This window comes from Haematobia irritans, chromosome 2 (genome assembly GCF_050003625.1).
Source record: "Haematobia irritans isolate KBUSLIRL chromosome 2, ASM5000362v1, whole genome shotgun sequence".
Classification (NCBI taxonomy): Eukaryota; Metazoa; Arthropoda; class Insecta; order Diptera; family Muscidae; genus Haematobia; species Haematobia irritans.
Genome location: NC_134398.1, coordinates 103,355,102 through 103,375,436, shown reverse-complemented (window position 1 = coordinate 103,375,436; position 20,335 = coordinate 103,355,102). Strand labels below are relative to the sequence as shown.

Below are 20,335 nucleotides of genomic sequence, written 5' to 3'. Positions count from 1 at the left end.
GGGTGTTACAAACATATGCACTAACTTATAATACCCTGTTCCACAGTGTGGCGCAGGGTATAAAAAGAAAAAAATTAGATGTTTGAGATTCCATGAATTCTAAGGGATTCTCGTATTTTCGGTATCATTACTTTTAAAAAGCAGTCAAGGATGATTCTAATAGGTTTATTTATTCTGGATGATGGAAAGAAAGCTACAACTTTATACTTATCAAAATATTTGAATATTTAAATTTGAATATAACGTCCATTTTGAATTAAAGGGTGATTCTTTTGAGGTTAGGATTTTCATGCATTAGTATTTGACAGATCACGTGGGATTTCAGACATGGTGTCAAAGAGAAAGATGCTCAGTATGCTTTGACATTTCATCATGAATAGACTTACTAACGAGCAACGCTTGCAAATCATTGAATTTTATTACCAAAATCAGTGGCAGAAAATCCGCTTTTTTATCGACAAATTTTGTTCAGCGATGAGGCTCATTTCTGGTTGAATGGCTACGTAAATAAGCAAAATTGCCGCATTTGGAGTGAAGAGCAACCAGAAGCCGTTCAAGAACTGCCCATGCATCCCGAAAAATGCACTGTTTGGTGTGGTTTGTACGCTGGTGGAATCATTGGACCGTATTTTTTCAAAGATGCTGTTGGACGCAACGTTACGGTGAATGGCGATCGCTATCGTTCGATGCTAACAAACTTTTTGTTGCCAAAAATGGAAGAACTGAACTTGGTTGACATGTGGTTTCAACAAGATGGCGCTACATGCCACACAGCTCGCGATTCTATGGCCATTTTGAGGGAAAACTTCGGAGAACAATTCATCTCAAGAAATGGACCGGTAAGTTGGCCACCAAGATCATGCGATTTGACGCCTTTAGACTATTTTTTGTGGGGCTACGTCAAGTCTAAAGTCTACAGAAATAAGCCAGCAACTATTCCAGCTTTGGAAGACAACATTTCCGAAGAAATTCGGGCTATTCCGGCCGAAATGCTCGAAAAAGTTGCCCAAAATTGGACTTTCCGAATGGACCACCTAAGACGCAGCCGCGGTCAACATTTAAATGAAATTATCTTCAAAAAGTAAATGTCATGGACCAATCTAACGTTTCAAATAAAGAACCGATGAGATTTTGCAAATTTTATGCGTTTTTTTTAAAAAAAAAGTTATCAAGCTCTTAACAAATCACCCTTTACAATAGTTTCTAAGTTACAGTTTGAAAATATTTGAAATGAACACTATAGTCTTAGAACATTAAAATAAATGTCAAACAAAATTGAATTAAATTGTCCTAAAAAGATTTCTTGGTAACCGGATCAACAGCATTGGTGAGGAACAGAGAACTGCACGAGTAACAGCATTTTTTCAATCGCACTCGTTCAGTGACTTTGTCTTATTAAAAAATGTAAATCTTCTAGTAAATTTTTTTTTAATTAATTTTTGTTTAATTTCGTTTGTTAAAGTTAATTTCCCTGAGGACGGACAACGATGGTGTTCAAAATATTGGAAAGAATTAAAAATAAAACACTATAAAAACTAAGATTTTATTTTGTTTTATTAAAACATGACCTCAAGCCTTACAAACTCTGCAAAGAAAATTATTAATCGCACTAAACCTCTGCACATGTTGTCAATTTTATATTTTACTATTAACATCACATAACATACAATAATCATCCGATCAAAAATTTCAAGATAATTAAGCTTACCGACACCGTGATCATACTGACTTCCTTCCTTCTTGTGTGATATTTGCCTCTGCTGCCGAATTCTCTATTTCTCTTTGCGAGAGGACCATGAACAAAACAATTGGGCTATGGTAATCAGGTTGTAGGGGGGTGACTCCAACTCAGTGGGTGTTGGCAGTGATGGAGCGCGGCGAGAAGACTAGACGGTTGTTGTGGACTGCATCGTAGGGCTTAGAGACAACCTCACCAGAGAAAATATTTTCTATTTGTGGAAGACAATGTTAGGTTAGGTTAGGTTAAAGAGGCAGTCCGATTAAATTTCAGGCTCACTTAGACTATTCAGTCCATTGTGATACCACATTTAACTAAAAGTACCTATTACATATGGGCACTTCTAGTCTTAACCACTGAACCTTCTCTATTATTTACTTTTGTGGAACCAACCAGATTGCTCCAAAAACATTAACAAACTGCTTACGTTTTCCAGGTCCGCCAGTAATCTAAAGCTATATGCTCCTAAAATTCGCTTACGCCTTACACAAAAAGCAGGACACTCACACAAGAGGTGTTTAATTGATTCCTTTTCCTCCACATCATGACAGCTCATACAATAGTCATTATACTTCGCGCCAATAGTTTTTGCAAAATCGCCTATCAGGCAGCGACCCGTTATAGCAGATATCAGGAGTGCTATCTGACGCCTTGAGAACACTAGCATATCTAGTGTGCGGTTTAAGTTTAAATGGGGCCATATTTGCTTGGTGTCGTTACAACCCTTGTAATTTTCCCATCGAATATTGGCCATCATAACAGCCTTCTCACGCAGTAAGAGCTTGCAGGTGGCCAGAGGCATACCAACAGATTCTAGTTCCCCTGGAATATGTAAGGTAGTTCCTAGCCTTGCTAACACATCTGCTTCGCAGTTCCCCGGTATGTTCCTATGGCCAGGCACCCATATTAGGTGAATATTGTACTGCTCAGCCATCTCGTTGAGAGATTTGCGGCAGTCTATGGCCGTTTTCGAGTTAAGGAACACAGAGTCCAAGGATTTTATTGCAGGTTGACTGTTTGAGTATATATTAATGCCAATATTTGTTGGAACATTACTTCTCAGCCAATTCACCACCTCTCTTATATTTCAGCCTGAAAAACACTACAGTGATTAGGTAATCTTTTCGCTATTCGAATTTCCAGATCTTTAGAATATACTCCGAAACCCACTTGTCCATTCAATTCGGAGCCATCAGTATAGAAATCTATATATCATTTATTCCCCGGGGTCTGTGTACACCACGCCTCACTGTTGGTAATTAGAGTTTCAAACTTTTTGTCGAAAAGTGGTTTTGCCAGGGTGCAATCCACTACGTTAGGCACATCTGGCATTACTTTGAGGACCGAACTATGACCGTACATTTTTTCCGACCACAGCGATAGCTCGCGTAAACGCACAGCCGTTGTTGCAGCTGACTGTTTGGCCAAAATGTCTAAAGGCAATAGATGCAGCATGACATTAAGGGAATCTGTTCCTGTCTTACTGAATGCGCCTGAGATACCCAAGCACGCCATACGCTGAACTTTATCTAAACCTGTCGGTTGCTGAAGTGCCGGCCACCAGACTACAACACCATATAGCATTATAGGTCTCACTACTGCCGTGTATAGCCAATGCACAATTTTTGGTGTTAGTCCCCACTTTTTCCCTATAGCCTTTTTGCACGAGTACAAAGCTATCGTGGCTTTTCTCGCCCTCTCTTCAATATTAAGCCTAAAATTCAGCTTCCTGTCCACAATAACGCCAAGGTATTTTGCACACTCACCAAAGGGAATTTCAATACCCCCTAAGGAAATGGGCCTAACCGTGGGAGTTTTGCGATCTTTGCAGTACATGACTAGTTCTGTCTTTGCTGGATTTACACCAAGACCATTATCTTTCGCCCATTTTTCAGTCATCCGGAGAGCTCTCTGTATAATATCTCTGATTGTGGATGGGAATTTTCCCCTGCCTGCTAGCGCCACATCATCTGCGTATGCCACCACTTTTATCCTTTCTTTTTCTAGGGAAACCAGAAGGTTATTTATAGCAACATTCCAAAGAAGAGGTGATAGAACTCCTCCTTGGGGAGTGCCTCCGTTCACATACCTTTGTGTGTTTGCTTGCCCTAGTGTGGCTGAAATACGTCTCTTTATTAGAAGTTCGTCTAACAGCCTAAGTATACCTAGATCAACATTCAGAGTTGTCAGTCCATTTAATATCGAGCTTGGATGGACATTATTGAACGCCCCTTCGATGTCTAGAAACACCACGATTGTGTATTCTTTGACAGATAGTGAGCTTTCAATAAAGCTGACTAGTTCATGCAATGCGGTCTCAGTAGACCTGCCCTTCGAATATGCATGCTGTCGTTTCGAGAGCAAACTTGAATCCACGCTAGTTCTAAGATACATGTCTATCATCCTCTCCAGGGTCTTAAGTAGGAATGAGGAAAAGCTGATTGGTCGGAAATCCTTCGCACTCGAGTGAGAGGCTTTTCCTGCTTTAGGTATGAAGACGACTTTTGTTTCCCTCCACTTTTCTGGAATATATGCTAAGTTTACACATCGTTTATATAACACCGTCAACCAGGGGATAATTCTTTCAGCCACTGCTTGTAATTCCGCCGGTAATTCCATCAGGTCCGGGGGATTTGAATGGTCCAAAGCTATTTAATGCACATTTTATTCTAGATTCCGACACAATTTCCTCGATAGGAAATGACCGCTGAGCCTCTGTTACACCGCCAGAACATGGTTCAACCGTCTGATTTCCAGGGAAGTGTGTGTCCAAAAGTACCTCCAACGTCTCCTCACTGGACGTTGTCCAATTTCCCTCCGATGTTTTAATGAAACCTGGAGCGGTGTTAGTGGATGCTAGTACCTTCCGTAGTCTGGAAGCGTCGGACGTATTCTCAATACCGCTGCAGTAATCATCCCAAGTGTTTTGTTGAGACATTCTCAGTTCTCGTTTATATGCTCTCAGATTCATCTTGTAAGTGTCCCAATTCTCCGGAGCTCTTGTGGACTTTGCTTTGTTAAAGAGCTTCCTGCAGGATTTCCTCATATTACTTAACTCCGTAGTCCACCATGGCGGCCGATTTTTTCCCCTTGGCTTTCCTCTAGGGCAAGCAGCTTTCAGTGACATGTTGAAGGCCTTAGTAATCCGCTCTACTGCGTATTCGATATCTTGCACAGTGCTCATATTTGTCTCTGGCTTTTCCGGTATCATCAAATTGAACGATTCCCTATACCTATTCCAATCAGCTTTCCTAACATTTGGCGGAAATATGGTCTTTGAAGTACGAACAGCCAATCTGAAACTGATGTAGCGATGATCTGGGAAGCTATGTTCTCTCAAAACTTGCCACTCAGATGTCTTATCATTCAGTTCCGGAGAGGTCAACGTGACGTCCAAAACCTCTTGTCTGTTCCTGGTGACGAAGGTTGGTGCATCTCCCTTATTGCAAACTACCAGGTTAGTACGCAAAATAAACTCTATTAGCGACTTGCATTAGTATCACAACTTCCCCAAATACTATGATGTGCATTTGCATCGCATCCCATAATGAGTTTTGTTTTTAGTGACTCCTCAACTAAGATCTTAACGGCACAGGGTGGCATCTTCCTATCATGTCCCATGTAGACCGAAGATACCCAATATTTGCATTTGGATATCTCTAGACTGGCTACGACAATATCTGCATTGCTCAATGAAGGAAGCAGAAACAAGTTTAGTTCGTTTTTAGCAATTATACATGCTCGATTTATATCGTTACCGTTATTATGCAAAAGTTTGAAACCCGGAGTGCTTAATTCACAGATCTTGTTCTTATGTATGTATGGTTCTTGAATAAGAACTATATCTATGTCTCCTTTCATCAGGAGAACTTTTAAGGCAGCACAAGCGGCCTTACAATGGTGAAGATTTATCTGGAAGAACCGTAGAACCATCCAAATTTTCAACCACCGTCACATCAGCCGCTTCAATTGTAAAGGGCTTCCTCTTTACAGATCTCGGTGACTCTCGCAACAATCCGCGGTTCAGCTTTGGTGAGGTTTGAGCCTGTAGAAACTTCCCGCCTATGATTTTCGCCATAGTCTGCAGGTTTTATGTCTCCTTCGGCTTCGCTAGGAGATTTTTTTCACAGCTGACTCTACCGGTGGCTTGTCCGTTTCGGAATCCTTTGGCTGATCGCTTTTGTATACCTTCATATGGATATCATGAAAGCCATAACTTACACGTCCTTGGGTCTGGGCTAGATGTGGCAGCGACTCTATGTTTAATATAAACACCGCATGTCGTCTTGGTCCATCCACATCATCCAAACGACCAACCTTCCAATCGGCGGTTGGAAGATCTGGGTTACATTCTTTTAGTCTCTTTAGTATTGACTCAGGATCAGGAGGGTTTGCCGGTATCCATACATGTGCTCTAGGTTTAGCCGGTATGTCTTTTTTATCGACTAACTCCAAAGCGGCTCCTTCCCAAACTTCACCAATTAACATCAATGCAGCTTTAAAGCAATCCATAGACCTCTGGTCCGCAAAGGCTATTAACTTATATCGTCCTTGATACCATCCAGCATCTTGCCGTCGAGGACTTGGTCTGGGAAACTTTTTTCGCACCTCTGAGTAGACACCAGACTTCGTGTTCTCAATTTCCCCCCGTTTTTGCCTTGGAATCGTACCGTCCAATGCTCCTTTATTAATAATAACCATCACAAGGCTGTCTTTTGCAACTGAGGCAAACGATCTTTGATCCCGTTTAGAGGATGGCAGCTCATCCGGTGATCGTTCCCTTTTTCCAACTGAGGCAAACGATCTTTGATCCCGTTTAGAGGATGGCAGCTCATCCGGTGATCGTTCCCTTGTTCCAGCTTCAAGAATTCCTTGAGCCCATTTTAAGGAATCGATTTGCTTAGCCGACAACGTGCTTGGGTCGACTGATCCTAATTTCTTTAGGATAAACAAAGCATTTCTTCGTTCCTTGAATCTCTTTCGAGAGGGATTGTCTCCTTTTGATGTCGTCACCTTAGAAAAGGTTCGACTTGCCAAAGTGTCACCGCCAGTCGACCCGTCTACAGGTCGACTAATTGGGCCTGACTCTTGGTCGCTGCCCAAAGTTATAACTTCAGTCGTTACCCGTCCACTGGGCCCTGAAGTTAGCAACCCAGTGGATGACATTGAATTTCGCTGCATGGTGGTTTATTATTTCCACCACACGTGAAATTCGTAATAAGTACTTATTACGATGAAATACTCCGCTATCAGAAAACACGTCCATTCAGTTCGACGGATGAATAAATATGTTCAATGTTAGTAACTTGTGGAATGAGATCAATCCACACAAGTAGAGGAAAAGTTCAAGTTAGTGTTTATTGTGGATGATTAAGTTCCTCACCAGAGAGCTGCAACGAGTATGTTCAAGCCTACTCAATCATCTCGTAAAAAACGAATACAATCACTCATGTGCATAGAAAAAACGAGTTCGTTCGACCCGCTCAAACTACAACAAAAATGCTGTGATTTCAAAATGTATTGATTAAAGAACTTTGTTACAATCCAACAAATCATACGCTTGTGTTGGTTAGGAGGTTGTGAATGATTATTCCGAACGGGACGCTCAATTTCAGTGAACATGATTGGTATGATTTTTCTGTTTGTTATGTTTGAAATGAAGAAGCCTGAATAAAATCAAACAACATAAATTTCAATAAATTAGCATAGATTTAGAAAACAAAAAGTTTTTTTATTTCATTTTGTTTTATGACTAAATTCTATGATAAGGAACATCATGAAATTAACTAGGTACAAGTGTAAAAAATAAACACATATTCATATGGGGTTTGCGATTTTTAGGTAAAGGGTGATTTGTTAAGAGCTTGATAACTTTTTTTTTTTAAAAAACGCATAAAATTTGCAAAATCTCATCGGTTCTTTATTTGAAACGTTAGATTGGTCCATGACATTTACTTTTTGAAGATAATTTCATTTAAATGTTGACCGCGGCTGCGTCTTAGGTGGTCCATTCGGAAAGTCCAATTTTGGGCAACTTTTTCGAGCATTTCGGCCGGAATAGCCCGAATTTCTTCGGAAATGTTGTCTTCCAAAGCTGGAATAGTTGCTGGCTTATTTCTGTAGACTTTAGACTTGACGTAGCCCCACAAAAAATAGTCTAAAGGCGTCAAATCGCATGATCTTGGTGGCCAACTTACCGGTCCATTTCTTGAGATGAATTGTTCTCCGAAGTTTTCCCTCAAAATGGCCATAGAATCGCGAGCTGTGTGGCATGTAGCGCCATCTTGTTGAAACCACATGTCAACCAAGTTCAGTTCTTCCATTTTTGGCAACAAAAAGTTTGTTAGCATCGAACGATAGCGATCGCCATTCACCGTAACGTTGCGTCCAACAGCATCTTTGAAAAAATACGGTCCAATGATTCCACCAGCGTACAAACCACACCAAACAGTGCATTTTTCGGGATGCATGGGCAGTTCTTGAACGGCTTCTGGTTGCTCTTCACTCCAAATGCGGCAATTTTGCTTATTTACGTAGCCATTCAACCAGAAATGAGCCTCATCGCTGAACAAAATTTGTCGATAAAAAAGCGGATTTCCTGCCAACTTTTCTAGGGCCCATTCACTGAAAATTCGACGTTGTGGCAGATCGTAAGTCTATTCATGATGAAATGTCAAAGCATACTGAGCATCTTTCTCTTTGACACCATGTCTGAAATCCCACGTGATCTGTCAAATACTAATGCATGAAAATCCTAACCTCAAAAGAATCACCCTTTATTAACATTTTTATATAAAGAATGCTTTCACAATTTTCGTCCATTTTAAGCAAAAAAAAACTAAGGTGTTTGTTAGTTGTTTTTAGAGCACGTGCACCGAGTTGTCTGAATGTGCGTTGAATAATCAAATGTGCCGAACAAACTCGAATGAAAACAAAAGTTCACTGTCGTTCATTCAATTCCAAACAGCGTGTTTGATCATCCCTTGATCCCGATTTATATTGATCCACAAAAGCATCACTGAACGAGTGCGATTGAAAAATGCTGTTACAGTTCTCTGTTCCTAACCAATGCTGTTGATCCGGTTAAGTTACAACCTACCAAGAAATCTTTTTAGGACAATTTAATTCATTTTGTTTGACATTTACTTTTACGTTCTAAGACTATAGTGTTCATTTCAAATATTTTCAAACTTTAACTTAGAAACTATTGTAATTCAAAATGGACTTTATATTCAAATTTAAATATTCAAATATTTTGATAAGTATAAAGTTGTAGCTTTCTTTCCATCATCCAGAATAAATAACCCTATTAGAAGCATCCTTGACTGCTTTTTAAAAGTAATGATACCGAAAATATGAGAATCCCTTAGAATTCATGGAATCTCAAACATCTAATTTTTTTTCTTTTTATATACTCAGAAACCGTATTAATATCGTTATCAATTAAAACTTGTTCATAGTATTTAAATTAGTAATATATAAACCAATATTACAAAAAAGGGAGCCACCGTGGTGCAATGGTTAGCATGCCAGATTTTTTTTCAACAAATTCCTGCTTCGACCGAACACCAAAAAGTTTTTCAGCGGTGGATTATCCCACCTCAGTAATGCTGGTGACATTTCTGAGGGTTTCAAAGCTTCTCTAAGTGGTTTCACTGCAATGTGGAACGCCGTTCGGACTCGGCTATAAAAAGGAGGTCCCTTGTCATTGAGCTTAATATGGAATCGGGCAGCACTCAGTGATAAGAGAAAAGTTTACCAATGTGGTATCACAATGGACTGAATAGTCTAAGTGAGCCTGATACATCGGGCTGCCACCTAACCTAATATTACAACAATGCAACAGGTACAACTGATATGTGTTATCCGGTGACTTTTAGTTATATTTTACAAATTTATTTTATGAAATGTATCTTGTAAATAAATAACAAATAAATACAATTAGGCTTTTGTAGGACAATATATCAACTACCGAAGAATGTGAAATTTGGGCCTTGGGACAAATATTTATGCTAACCCAGTTTACATTGAATACCGAGGTCAGTTTAATTAAAAAAATGTTCTAACTAAAATGTAAATTACTACCTCCGTGTGGGTCATATATTACATGTTTACAAATGTTATTGTACAATCAAAAATTACTAACCGTAATGTTGTTATTTATTTGACAATTTTGGACTTACTTCAGCAGTAGTACTAATATCACTTAGACCGGAGTGAATTTACAATTTTATTCGGATCAGCAGAATATTTCAGAAAATTACTGACTTCAGCAGTATGTCTGCTTTTCCAAAATGACAGATTGTTTGCTGTTTTAACAAAATACTGCTAATACAACAGTTTTTTGTTAGCTGAAAAACAGCAGTCAGTTTTTGCTATTAACAGCGTTTTTTATGAGTGTAGTTTGATGTAGGTTCTATATAGACCGAATTGATTTAATCAAGGCATATAAACCGCAAATTTAGTCCGATTCGCTTGCAATTTTGGGCCCAAACAGAAGATGTGAAGCATCTACATATGAACATATCAATGAAATTACCCAGCAAAAAAATTTGGAAGTTCTTCCAAAGGCACAACTTTAAAAGCACTTCCAGAAGATGCACTCCCAATTATGTTCTTTATAGAAGTCTATCAAATTCTGTCCAGATCGAGTGATATTTAAATGTATGTATTTGGGACAAACCTTTATATATAGCCCCCAACACATTTGACGGATGTAATATGGTATCGAAAATTTAGATCTACAAAGTAGTGCAGGGTATAATATAGTCGGCCCCGCCCGACTTATATATATATATATATATATATATATAGATATATATATATATATATATATATATATATATATATATATATATATATATATATATATATATATATATATATATATATATATATATATATATATATATATATATATATATATATATATATATATATATATATATATATATATATATATATATATATATATATATATATATATATATATATATATATATATATATATATATATATATGTAATTCCTATTCATAATTATTATTATTATACTTCTTAAAATATCTTTCAACTTATTATATTTATTATAACATTATTGATTCTAATACTCATTATAAGATATATATCTTGTGTATTAGGAGAAACTATGTTTACTCTTGTATTCTCTTGGTGTCTGTTTGCTTTCTAATGTTTAAATGCACTCTTCTCCTTTGATGTTGAACAAGGGGAACTTGTTTTTGTTGTCGGGAGAGAGAATTTAGGCCCTATCGAGAATTTGGCCACTCCACATTGGATGATATGTGTGTTAGTGTTATTCCCGAACCATTCTCTTTTATTTTTTAAGTTCAATTCTAATTGTTTTTGTTTAGTGCTTGTAATTTCTTTATATGTGTTGCATTATTCTTACTACTGTGTGACAATCTGAGAGTATTCTCACTCTCAATAAATGATTTAAAGCCATCTTCATCCATGAGTACATTTAACCGATCTTTTGCGTTAGAAAGTTCGGCGGTGTTGTTGTTTATCAGTTTGTATTTGAATGAGAAGATTTAAAAATTTACTGTGAAAGTTGTAGCTGTGTTTTTCAAGCTCGTGTTTTAAATTTGGCAGAAAATGATTCGTATTGAAGATACTGCGTATGTTTTTGGTGGTGTTAGTAATTAAGTTGGGTACTATACCTGTATGTTTGCACTTTATGAGAAATGTTGTCGATGATCTGAGAGAAGCTTCTTGCCTGTTAGTTGTACCGAATTGTTTATTTTTCGCAAACTTTGTGATAAAAATTAGCTAAAATTTGTGCCGAAATAATAATAATAAAATCTACGACTTTCGATTGTCGATGTTTACATTTTAAGTGAAAACTTTGAAACTTAGGTTAGGTTAGGTTAGGTGGCAGCCCGATGTATCAGCTCACTTAGACTATTCAGTCCATTGTGATACCACATTGGTGAACTTCTCTCTTATCACTGAGTGCTGCCCGATTCCATGTTAAGCTCAATGACAAGGGCAAAACCGTATTTATAAAACAAAAAATAATAAGTAATATAATTACTATTACATAATCTTTTCAGTCTTGGCAAACCGAAATTAATGTCCCCCAAAAAAGTGAAACCAAACAAGTAAGGAAAGTCTAAAGTCGGGCGGGGCCGACTATATTATACCCTGCACCACTTTGTAGATCTAAATTTTCGATACCATATTACATCCGTCAAATGTGTTGGGGGCTATATATAAAGGTTTGTCCCAAATACATACATTTAAATATCACTCGATCTGGACAGAATTTGATAGACTTCTACAAAATCTATAGACTCAAAATGTAAGTCGGCCAATGCACTAGGGTGGAACACAATGTTAGTAAAAAATATGGGAAACGTTTAAATCTGAAGCAATTTTAAGGAAACTTCGCAAAAGTTTATTTATGATTTATCGCTCAATATATATGTATTAGAAGTTTAGGAAAATTAGAGTCATTTTTACGACTTTTCAAATAAGCTGTGGCGATTTTACAAGGAAAATATTGGTATTTTGACCATTTTTGTCGAAATCAGAAAAACATATATATGGGAGCTATATCTAAATCTGAACCGATTTCAACCAAATTTGGCACACATAGCTACAGCGCCAATTCTACTGCCTGTGCAAAAATTCAACTAAATCGGAGTTAAAAATTGGGCCTCTGTGGTCATATGAGTGTAAATCGGGCGAAAACTTTATATGGGAGATATATCTAAATCTGAACCAAATTTGGCACGCATAGCTGAAATGCTAATTCTACTCCCTGTGCAAAATTTCAACCAAATTGGGCCAAAACTCTGGCTATTAGAACCATATTAGTCCATATCGGGCGAAAGCTATATATGGGAGCTATATATAAATCTGAACCGATTTCAATCAAATTTTGCACATTTGACTATACGACTAATTTTGCACACTTGACTATACGACTTGACTATACAAAATTTCAAGCAAATCGGTATAAAACTCTGACTGCTGGGTCCATATTAGTGCATATCGGGCGAAAGATATATATGGGAGCTATATCTAAATCTGAACTGATTTCTTCCAAAATCAAAAGGGGTCTATTCTATTCCAAATTAGGAATATGTGCCAAATTTGAAGGCGATTGGACTTAAATTGCGACCTAGACTTTGATCACAAAAATGTGTTGACAGACGGACGGAACGACGGACATGGTTATATCGACTCAGGGACCCACCCTGAGCATTATTGCCAAAGACACCATGTGTCTATCTCGTCTCCTTCTGGGTGTTACAAACATATGCACTAACTTATATATATATATATATATATATATATATATATATATATATATATATATATATATATATATATATATATATATATATATATATATATATATATATATATATATATATATAAAGGGTGATTTTTTAAGAGCTTGATAACTTTTTTTTTAAAAAAAACGCTTAAAATTTGCAAAATCTCATCGGTTCTTTATTTGAAACGTTAGATTGGTCCATGACATTTACTTTTTGAAGATAATTTCATTTAAATGTTGACCGCGGCTGCGTCTTAGGTGGTCCATTCGGAAAGTCCAATTTTGGGCAACTTTTTCGAGCATTTCGGCCGGAATAGCCCGAATTTCTTCGGAAATGTTGTCTTCCAAAGCTGGAATAGTTGTTGGCTTATTTCTGTAGACTTTAGACTTGACGTAGCCCCACAAAAAATAGTCTAAAGGCGTCAAATCGCATGATCTTGGTGGCCAACTTACCGGTCCATTTCTTGAGATGAATTGTTCTCCGAAGTTTTCCCTCAAAATGGCCATAGAATCGCGAGCTGTGTGGCATGTAGCGCCATCTTGTTGAAACCACATGTCAACCAAGTTCAGTTCTTCCATTTTTGGCAACAAAAAGTTTGTTAGCATCGAACGATAGCGATCGCCATTCACCGTAACGTTGCGTCCAACAGCATCTTTGAAAAAATACGGTCCAATGATTCCACCAGCGTACAAACCACACCAAACAGTGCATTTTTCGGGATGCATGGGCAGTTCTTGAACGGCTTCTGGTTGCTCTTCACACCAAATGCGGCAATTTTGCTTATTTACGTAGCCATTCAACCAGAAATGAGCCTCATCGCTGAACAAAATTTGTCGATAAAAAAGCGAATTTTCTGCCACTGATTTTGGTAATAAAATTCAATGATTTGCAAGCGTTGCTCGTTAGTAAGTCTATTCATGATGAAATGTCAAAGCATACTGAGCATCTTTCTCTTTGACACCATGTCTGAAATCCCACGTGATCTGTCAAATACTAATGCATGAAAATCCTAACCTCAAAAGAATCACCCTTTATATATATATATATGTTTTCTTTTAGTCCTTCACGGCTTAGGGTATCCAGTGCTAAAAGAAAACAGCCCTAATATACCTGCCTATTTTTTCATGCGAAAAATCCAGGGTTGTATAAATATGCTCAAAACAATGATTTCGCATTTATTCCGCGCTAACGTTTTTTGTATGGAGTATAACAGTTTTTCGCGCGAAAACTTAGTACTAGGCTTTACATAGAAATGCAGAAGATTTGTTCCACTTTATGTTAGTTTTTCTTATTTCATACACAAACTCCTTTCCATCAACGTACAACTAAACAAACGTACAATACATATAAAAGTTGTTGTTATTGTTACTACGTGAGGGCAAAAAAAGATTCGTAATCCTCGATTCCTTCACTCTGTTTTCAAAACCAATTTCACTCACTATGTTTGATCCCGAAGACTGAAGTTGTTTGATTGACTGTGACAACACAAACGGGAAAGAGTTGTTGTTTTATTCGAACGAACAAACATCGGCTCAATCGAGAAGAAATCTATATTTTATTTGTTGGGCTTCGAGTTGGTCTCGAACACAAAAATATATGACCGATGCAACGCTCTAGTCCAGAACACCTTTTCGTTGCGACGCGTCACGAAAGCCATACATGTGTGTACCAGAACGGCACATACATGTTAATGCTAAACTTAGAAGAAGTAAATTCTTTTGCTAATTTTTATGATTAGATAGCTCAAGTACTGTTTTCAAAGACAATTACCAACTTTACAACGGGTACGAACACCAAATTTTGGCCAAATTATTTCTAGTCTGACTATAATTTTCTCATATTAATATAATTTGAACTACAAAATAACGAAATAGAGTATTTTTAAAATAAAAATTCTTCACGTGATGAAAAAAATATCAAATAAGGAAAGAACCACGGATCAATTGAAAATTAGAAATGTAACCGGAGTCCACCATAATACGACCAGATCCATAAAAGTCAAACTCATAAAAAACAAATGACTTCCATTTTCATTGTAATTGAAACATTCAACATTGTATGGTGAGATTATACGTATAGTTATTATATTTACATTTTCATAACTACTCCTATGAATTTTCGTCACCCCTGTCATAAAACTATTAGAGATTAACAATAAGCAAACTTACTTAAATATCGTTTGGTCACTTCGTAACTTAATTCTTCCCATATAACGGTGTTGTATGATGGATTCTTTTCAAAAATATTTGATATATTGCCCATGAACTCAATGACAGGATAGAGATTGAGAATGTCCAAATCCGCTAAGAAATTATCCAAATGGTCAAAATTGTAAACAGGCAAACCAGACTGCGAATATTGAACAAATTCAAGTAATTCCAGCATCCAATGTATTCTTATGTGCGTTAATGTTCCTTTTGGTAAAGCGGATAAATAAAGGAGATTTAGTTGCAATGAGTCCGAATTGAGAAATGATTTAATATTCGTGTGTGTAACATCACCGGGTGGGCATAACCCCGTATTGGTCCAAAACTTCGGGAAATCATAGTATGTCGTATTGTCTGCTTCATAGCCGTGGTTATGTATTGCCGATAGGGACAAAGCACTTAAGAGCACAGCCAAGGAACCTGACATTCTTTACTACAACCACCAGTTGTTTATTAAGCGTAAAACCAACCAATTGCAACGTATAACTAAAGTGACCTAACCAGAAATGTTAAAACAATTTCAGTTGTGCATAAATTCTCAAACTGCCTTAAATCTACTTTAGTACAAATGGTCCCATTGGTCCAAGTTTTGGCCACAGTGTAGACTTTTCGATTCTAAACACAAAATGTTATATACCACTTTTTGTCGGAAAGACCTATTTTCGGAGTTACGGGCCCCTATAGTTTTCACTATCATGTATATTGAAATTAATATTTAGAGTAACATGGACCCGGGGAGGTCCTGGGATAGCTCACTTTGGACTCGGTCTAAAACCCCGGCCGAAAACCGGCCACTTATCCACTTTGGGTCCACGTTAGACCACTTTGGACTCTGTCCATAGTAGAAAGGTTCGATTTAGCCCACTTTGGACTCTGCTCATAGAAAAGTCACAAACCCCAGCCGAAGGCCGGTCACCTATACGCCAATTTTCAAGGGTCAGTATCTCGAAAACTGCACTCTTCCGATAAAATTTTTACATAATATTGTCTCGTTAAAATGTACTATTTTTACCAAAAAAAAAAACGCTTAAAACAACGCAATTTTATTCATTTCATGAAAAATTGCTTTTAGAATTAACAAACATATAAAGAAAAATACCGATTTTCAGATGTCGATTTCTCGAAAACCATGCTTTTCCGACAAATTTTTTATCTTACATTTTCTCTTTTTTGCTAAAGGTAAGTACTATGTTCGCTTTTCGAGTTGAAATTTTCGCGGTTACTTTAATAAAACAGTTCAATATGAAGCAGATAAATTAATTCAAGTGATGCGCAGTTTCTTGTTCCCCTAGATTTCGGCAAGACTTTACAGGAATATTTTGGTTTTAATTTATAATTTTGATTATTTCAGGAAAAGTAATCGCGAAAATAAAGTGATTTTCAACTCGAAAACCGAACATAGTACCCACCTTAAAGTAGATTTGTTCCTTTCATACTTTGGAAAGAGTTATACTTCGTCCAGACTATAGGTTTTTCCGGACGGAATGTCTGTGTTTTTAAGGAATTTTATGCGCTTTACAACTATCAGTTATTCCGGACGGAATGTCGGTGTTTGGAAAGAATCTTACAGTGTGTCGGATCGATACGACTTGTCGGCGATTACTAAATAATCGGTAAATGTGTTATCGATCCCATAAACATGCAGCATTATCGATTATGCCTTCGGACTTAACTTATAATGTGCACAATATATGGGATATGTTCGACACGAGCGCCGTCGTCCGGAATAACTGATAGTCTGTAAAGCGCATTACAGTGTGTCCAATTGATACGACAATTCGTGTATGACTAATGTGCTTTACAGACTATCAGTTATTCCGGACGGAATGTCGGTGTTTGTAAAGAATCTTACAGTGTGTCGGATCGATACGACTTGTCGGCGATGACTAAATAATCGATAAATGTGTTATCGATCCCATAACCATGCAGCAGTATCGATTATGCCTTCGGTCTTAACTTATAATGTGCACAATATATGGGATATGTTCGACACGAGCACTGTCGTCCGGAATAACTGATACTCTGCAAACGCATAATGCGCTTTACAACTATCAGTTATTCCGGACGGAATATCGGTGTTTGTAAAGAATCTTACAGTGTGTCGGATCGATATGACTTGTCGGCGATGACTAAATAATCGGTAAATATGTTATCGATCCCATAAACATGCAGCAAACATGACATTCCGTCCGGAATAACTGATAATATGTAAAGCGCATAACAGCCAAATATTTATAACACATAACAAAATGGCGGACTGGTATATAACATGGCATATGTGTGTAGGATAGTTGCACTTAAAGAGCTCATTAAACATATTTTTGTTTTCATTAAAAATGTAGATTATTAATTGCACATAAAAAAAAATTTATTTATAAGAAGAACAAACTACTTCGTGCGAAAATTTAACTAAATTGTACTCCACAAAGCGTTGTTAAAACTAGGAAAATTTAATGCCTTGGTGTACTTTATAACTACAACTCAAGAAATTGCACCCTCTCATAGAAGAAAAACTGAACCAAATGTAAAGAAAAAACCATTGGCGCCAAATCATTACCATTTTTACCATACAGACCCAATAAACACAGGATGAGCGTTTTTCAAATGCAACACCTCTTCAGTTTGAGGGTAAATATAATTTTCAACATAAATTCAACTTGACTTGAAATAGCTCATCTTCAATACATCTTCAAATTGTTTGCGAATTACTTCCAATTTGCCAAAATGTTGACGAAATCTTTGAAAAGGTGTTGAAGATAATATGAGAAAACTTTGACAAAACACTACCCTAAAATGCAACGAAAAAACCATGTGGTTTTCAATACTTATTTGTGCAACGAAGTTCGTGGTCAAGTGCAAGAAATAAAATAAATGGAAAATTTTAGACAAATAACCAAATAGTTTATAAAAATGGGTAAGTGAAAATAAAAAATGAAATAAAACTTTAAGGAAGTCACTAAATGTATATCTCTTTGCAGAAAACTAAAATTACGTTCTTGAAAACATTAAAAAGCTGACCGGTGAAAAAATGGTGGACAATTAACTGGAACTGCTTCAAATAGTTTATAATAATTGGTACGTCAATATGAAAAATTAAATCAACACTTTAGAGAAGTCACTAAATCTAAATCTCTTTGCAGAAAACTAAAATCTTTGGATGCTACATTCTTGCAAACATCATTAAGAAGCTGACCAATTAAAAATGAGTGGCTTATCGACAAGAAAAAGTTTCCAGAAACATTACAAGTGCAACCAATTAAAATTGTTAAAAACAACAAATTGTTGAAATCAACAACTTCTGGATGAAAATGTGCATCACATCGTCAGTTTAATTCATATGCTATTATCAGTTTAAAATGGATATTTTGTGAATTCCTTCTGCTGGAAATCAATTCTAACACGCGGTTCAGTACGTTCCTAATTTTAAATTACACGCATGTTAATAAATTGTAATGCTGTTTTATGACACCAAAAGGAAGGAAAACGAATTAACAATGCAGAAGTGTTTATTAATAATGTTTAAGATATTTAAAGTTTTGTTGTTTGTTTTTATTTTGTTCTTATTTGTTGATATGTTTAATAAGATTATTATTTATCAATTGGTATTGTAGTGTATTATGTAGTGTAGTGTATTATTATATATTATTATATATTTTATTTTGATGAGAATGAATGACTTTCGATTTGAAGTGGGGATATCATTCATACAAATTTAGGTTGAAAAGTATTTGCAACGATGTTAATTTTGAATTTGACTCGCATCGAAAATTGTTTGACAAATTATTGAGTAGCGATGCATTTCAATTTGAGGATAACACTTGAGATATTATTGCTAATGTGTTGAATTTCACTGTTGAGGGTAATGTCTGTTTTTTGTTGAGAACGCGATTTTCTCAACAATTTCTCAACTTGAATATTACCCTAATCCTTTGAAAAAATGTTTGAAAAATTGTTGAAATTTAGCATTTTTCAAACGTTTGTGTTTATTGGGGAAGTTCATTCTGACAACTTTTGAGAACCGTACTAAAAAATTCTTTTGCTTTAGTTCATATTGAACTTATATGTACGATCACTGAACTTTATACCCACGTTTGGGAGCCACCGTGGTGCAATGGTTAGCATGCCCGCCTTGCATACACAAGGTCGTGGGTTCGATTCCTGCTACGACCGAACACCAAAAAGTTTTTCAGCGGTGGATTATCCCACCTCAGTAATGCTGGTGACATTTCTGAGGGTTTCAAAACTTCTCTAAGTGGTTTCACTGGAATGTGGAACGCCGTTCGGACTCGGCTATAAAAAGGAGGTCCCTTGTCATTGAGCTTAACATGGAATCGGGCAGCACTCAGTGATAAGAGAGAAGTTCACCACTGTGGTATCACAATGGACTGAATAGTCTAAGTGAGCCTGATACATCGGGCTGCCACATAACCTAACCTAACCTTGGTTCATAAAATGTTTGATACATACTTAAAACAAGTGATAACATCAGATGTAAAAGACAATGCGTATCTATCAATTGAGTTAAATTATCTGAAATGAAATAAATTATAAATTATAACGCACTATATTAATAATATAACCGCGGAAATTTCAACTCGAAAAGCAAACATAGTACCGCATATAACATTTGTTGATATTAAAATTGGAGTAAACAATTGCATTTTGTTCTTATTTTTCCAAAAATAAAAACTCCATTATGTGATCACCAATTGTGCATGACAGTGCAGTGGATTTTGTTGAAATCCAATTGTAAAACTACTGAAATCCGTAGATATTTCAACTGAAATCCATTGTAAGTGAACATCGGGTATAATGTGAACATAGTATTAATATTGATTAGATGAAACGGGAGCGTAATAGGATTGGAGTCGAAATGAAATTCCTCTGTGAGCCAACAACAAAGAAGTGGGTGATTTTGTTTCTCCAAAAAGAGTTTATTTAATCATAAACTCAAGACCAAGTGATGATAAAGAAATGGAAAGAAAACACAAATTTATTAGGATGGGAGGCTTACTAGTGGATTTATTCTTTCTTGATCTTACCAGTGCGAGCGATGAAATCGAACAAGAAGGATTATATTTAGGGT

The 20,335-nt window shown here is 36.6% G+C and overlaps 1 protein-coding gene and 1 long non-coding RNA gene across 3 annotated transcripts in view; one reads left to right on the top strand and one right to left on the bottom strand.

Annotated features, from left to right (window-relative positions):
* The window catches only part of Idua (alpha-L-iduronidase), an 85,194-nt gene extending 69,441 nt beyond the window's left edge, over positions 1-15,753 (bottom strand). The window contains exon 1 of the mRNA XM_075295779.1: positions 15,211-15,753. Within this exon, the coding sequence (XP_075151894.1) occupies positions 15,211-15,676 (466 nt within the window). The 5' untranslated portion in view covers positions 15,677-15,753. The remainder of the gene's footprint in view (positions 1-15,210) is intronic.
* Positions 15,754-17,463: 1,710 nt separating this feature from the next.
* Positions 17,464-18,918, top strand: LOC142223588 (uncharacterized). 2 transcript variants are annotated; one of them, XR_012718806.1, is made up of 4 exons: positions 17,464-17,877; positions 17,997-18,163; positions 18,228-18,324; positions 18,390-18,918. It is a non-coding gene; the product is annotated as an uncharacterized LOC142223588 (long non-coding RNA). The 2 variants fall into 2 exon arrangements; XR_012718805.1 differs by having other exon boundaries at positions 17,466-18,163.
* The last annotated feature ends 1,417 nt before the right edge of the window (positions 18,919-20,335 follow it).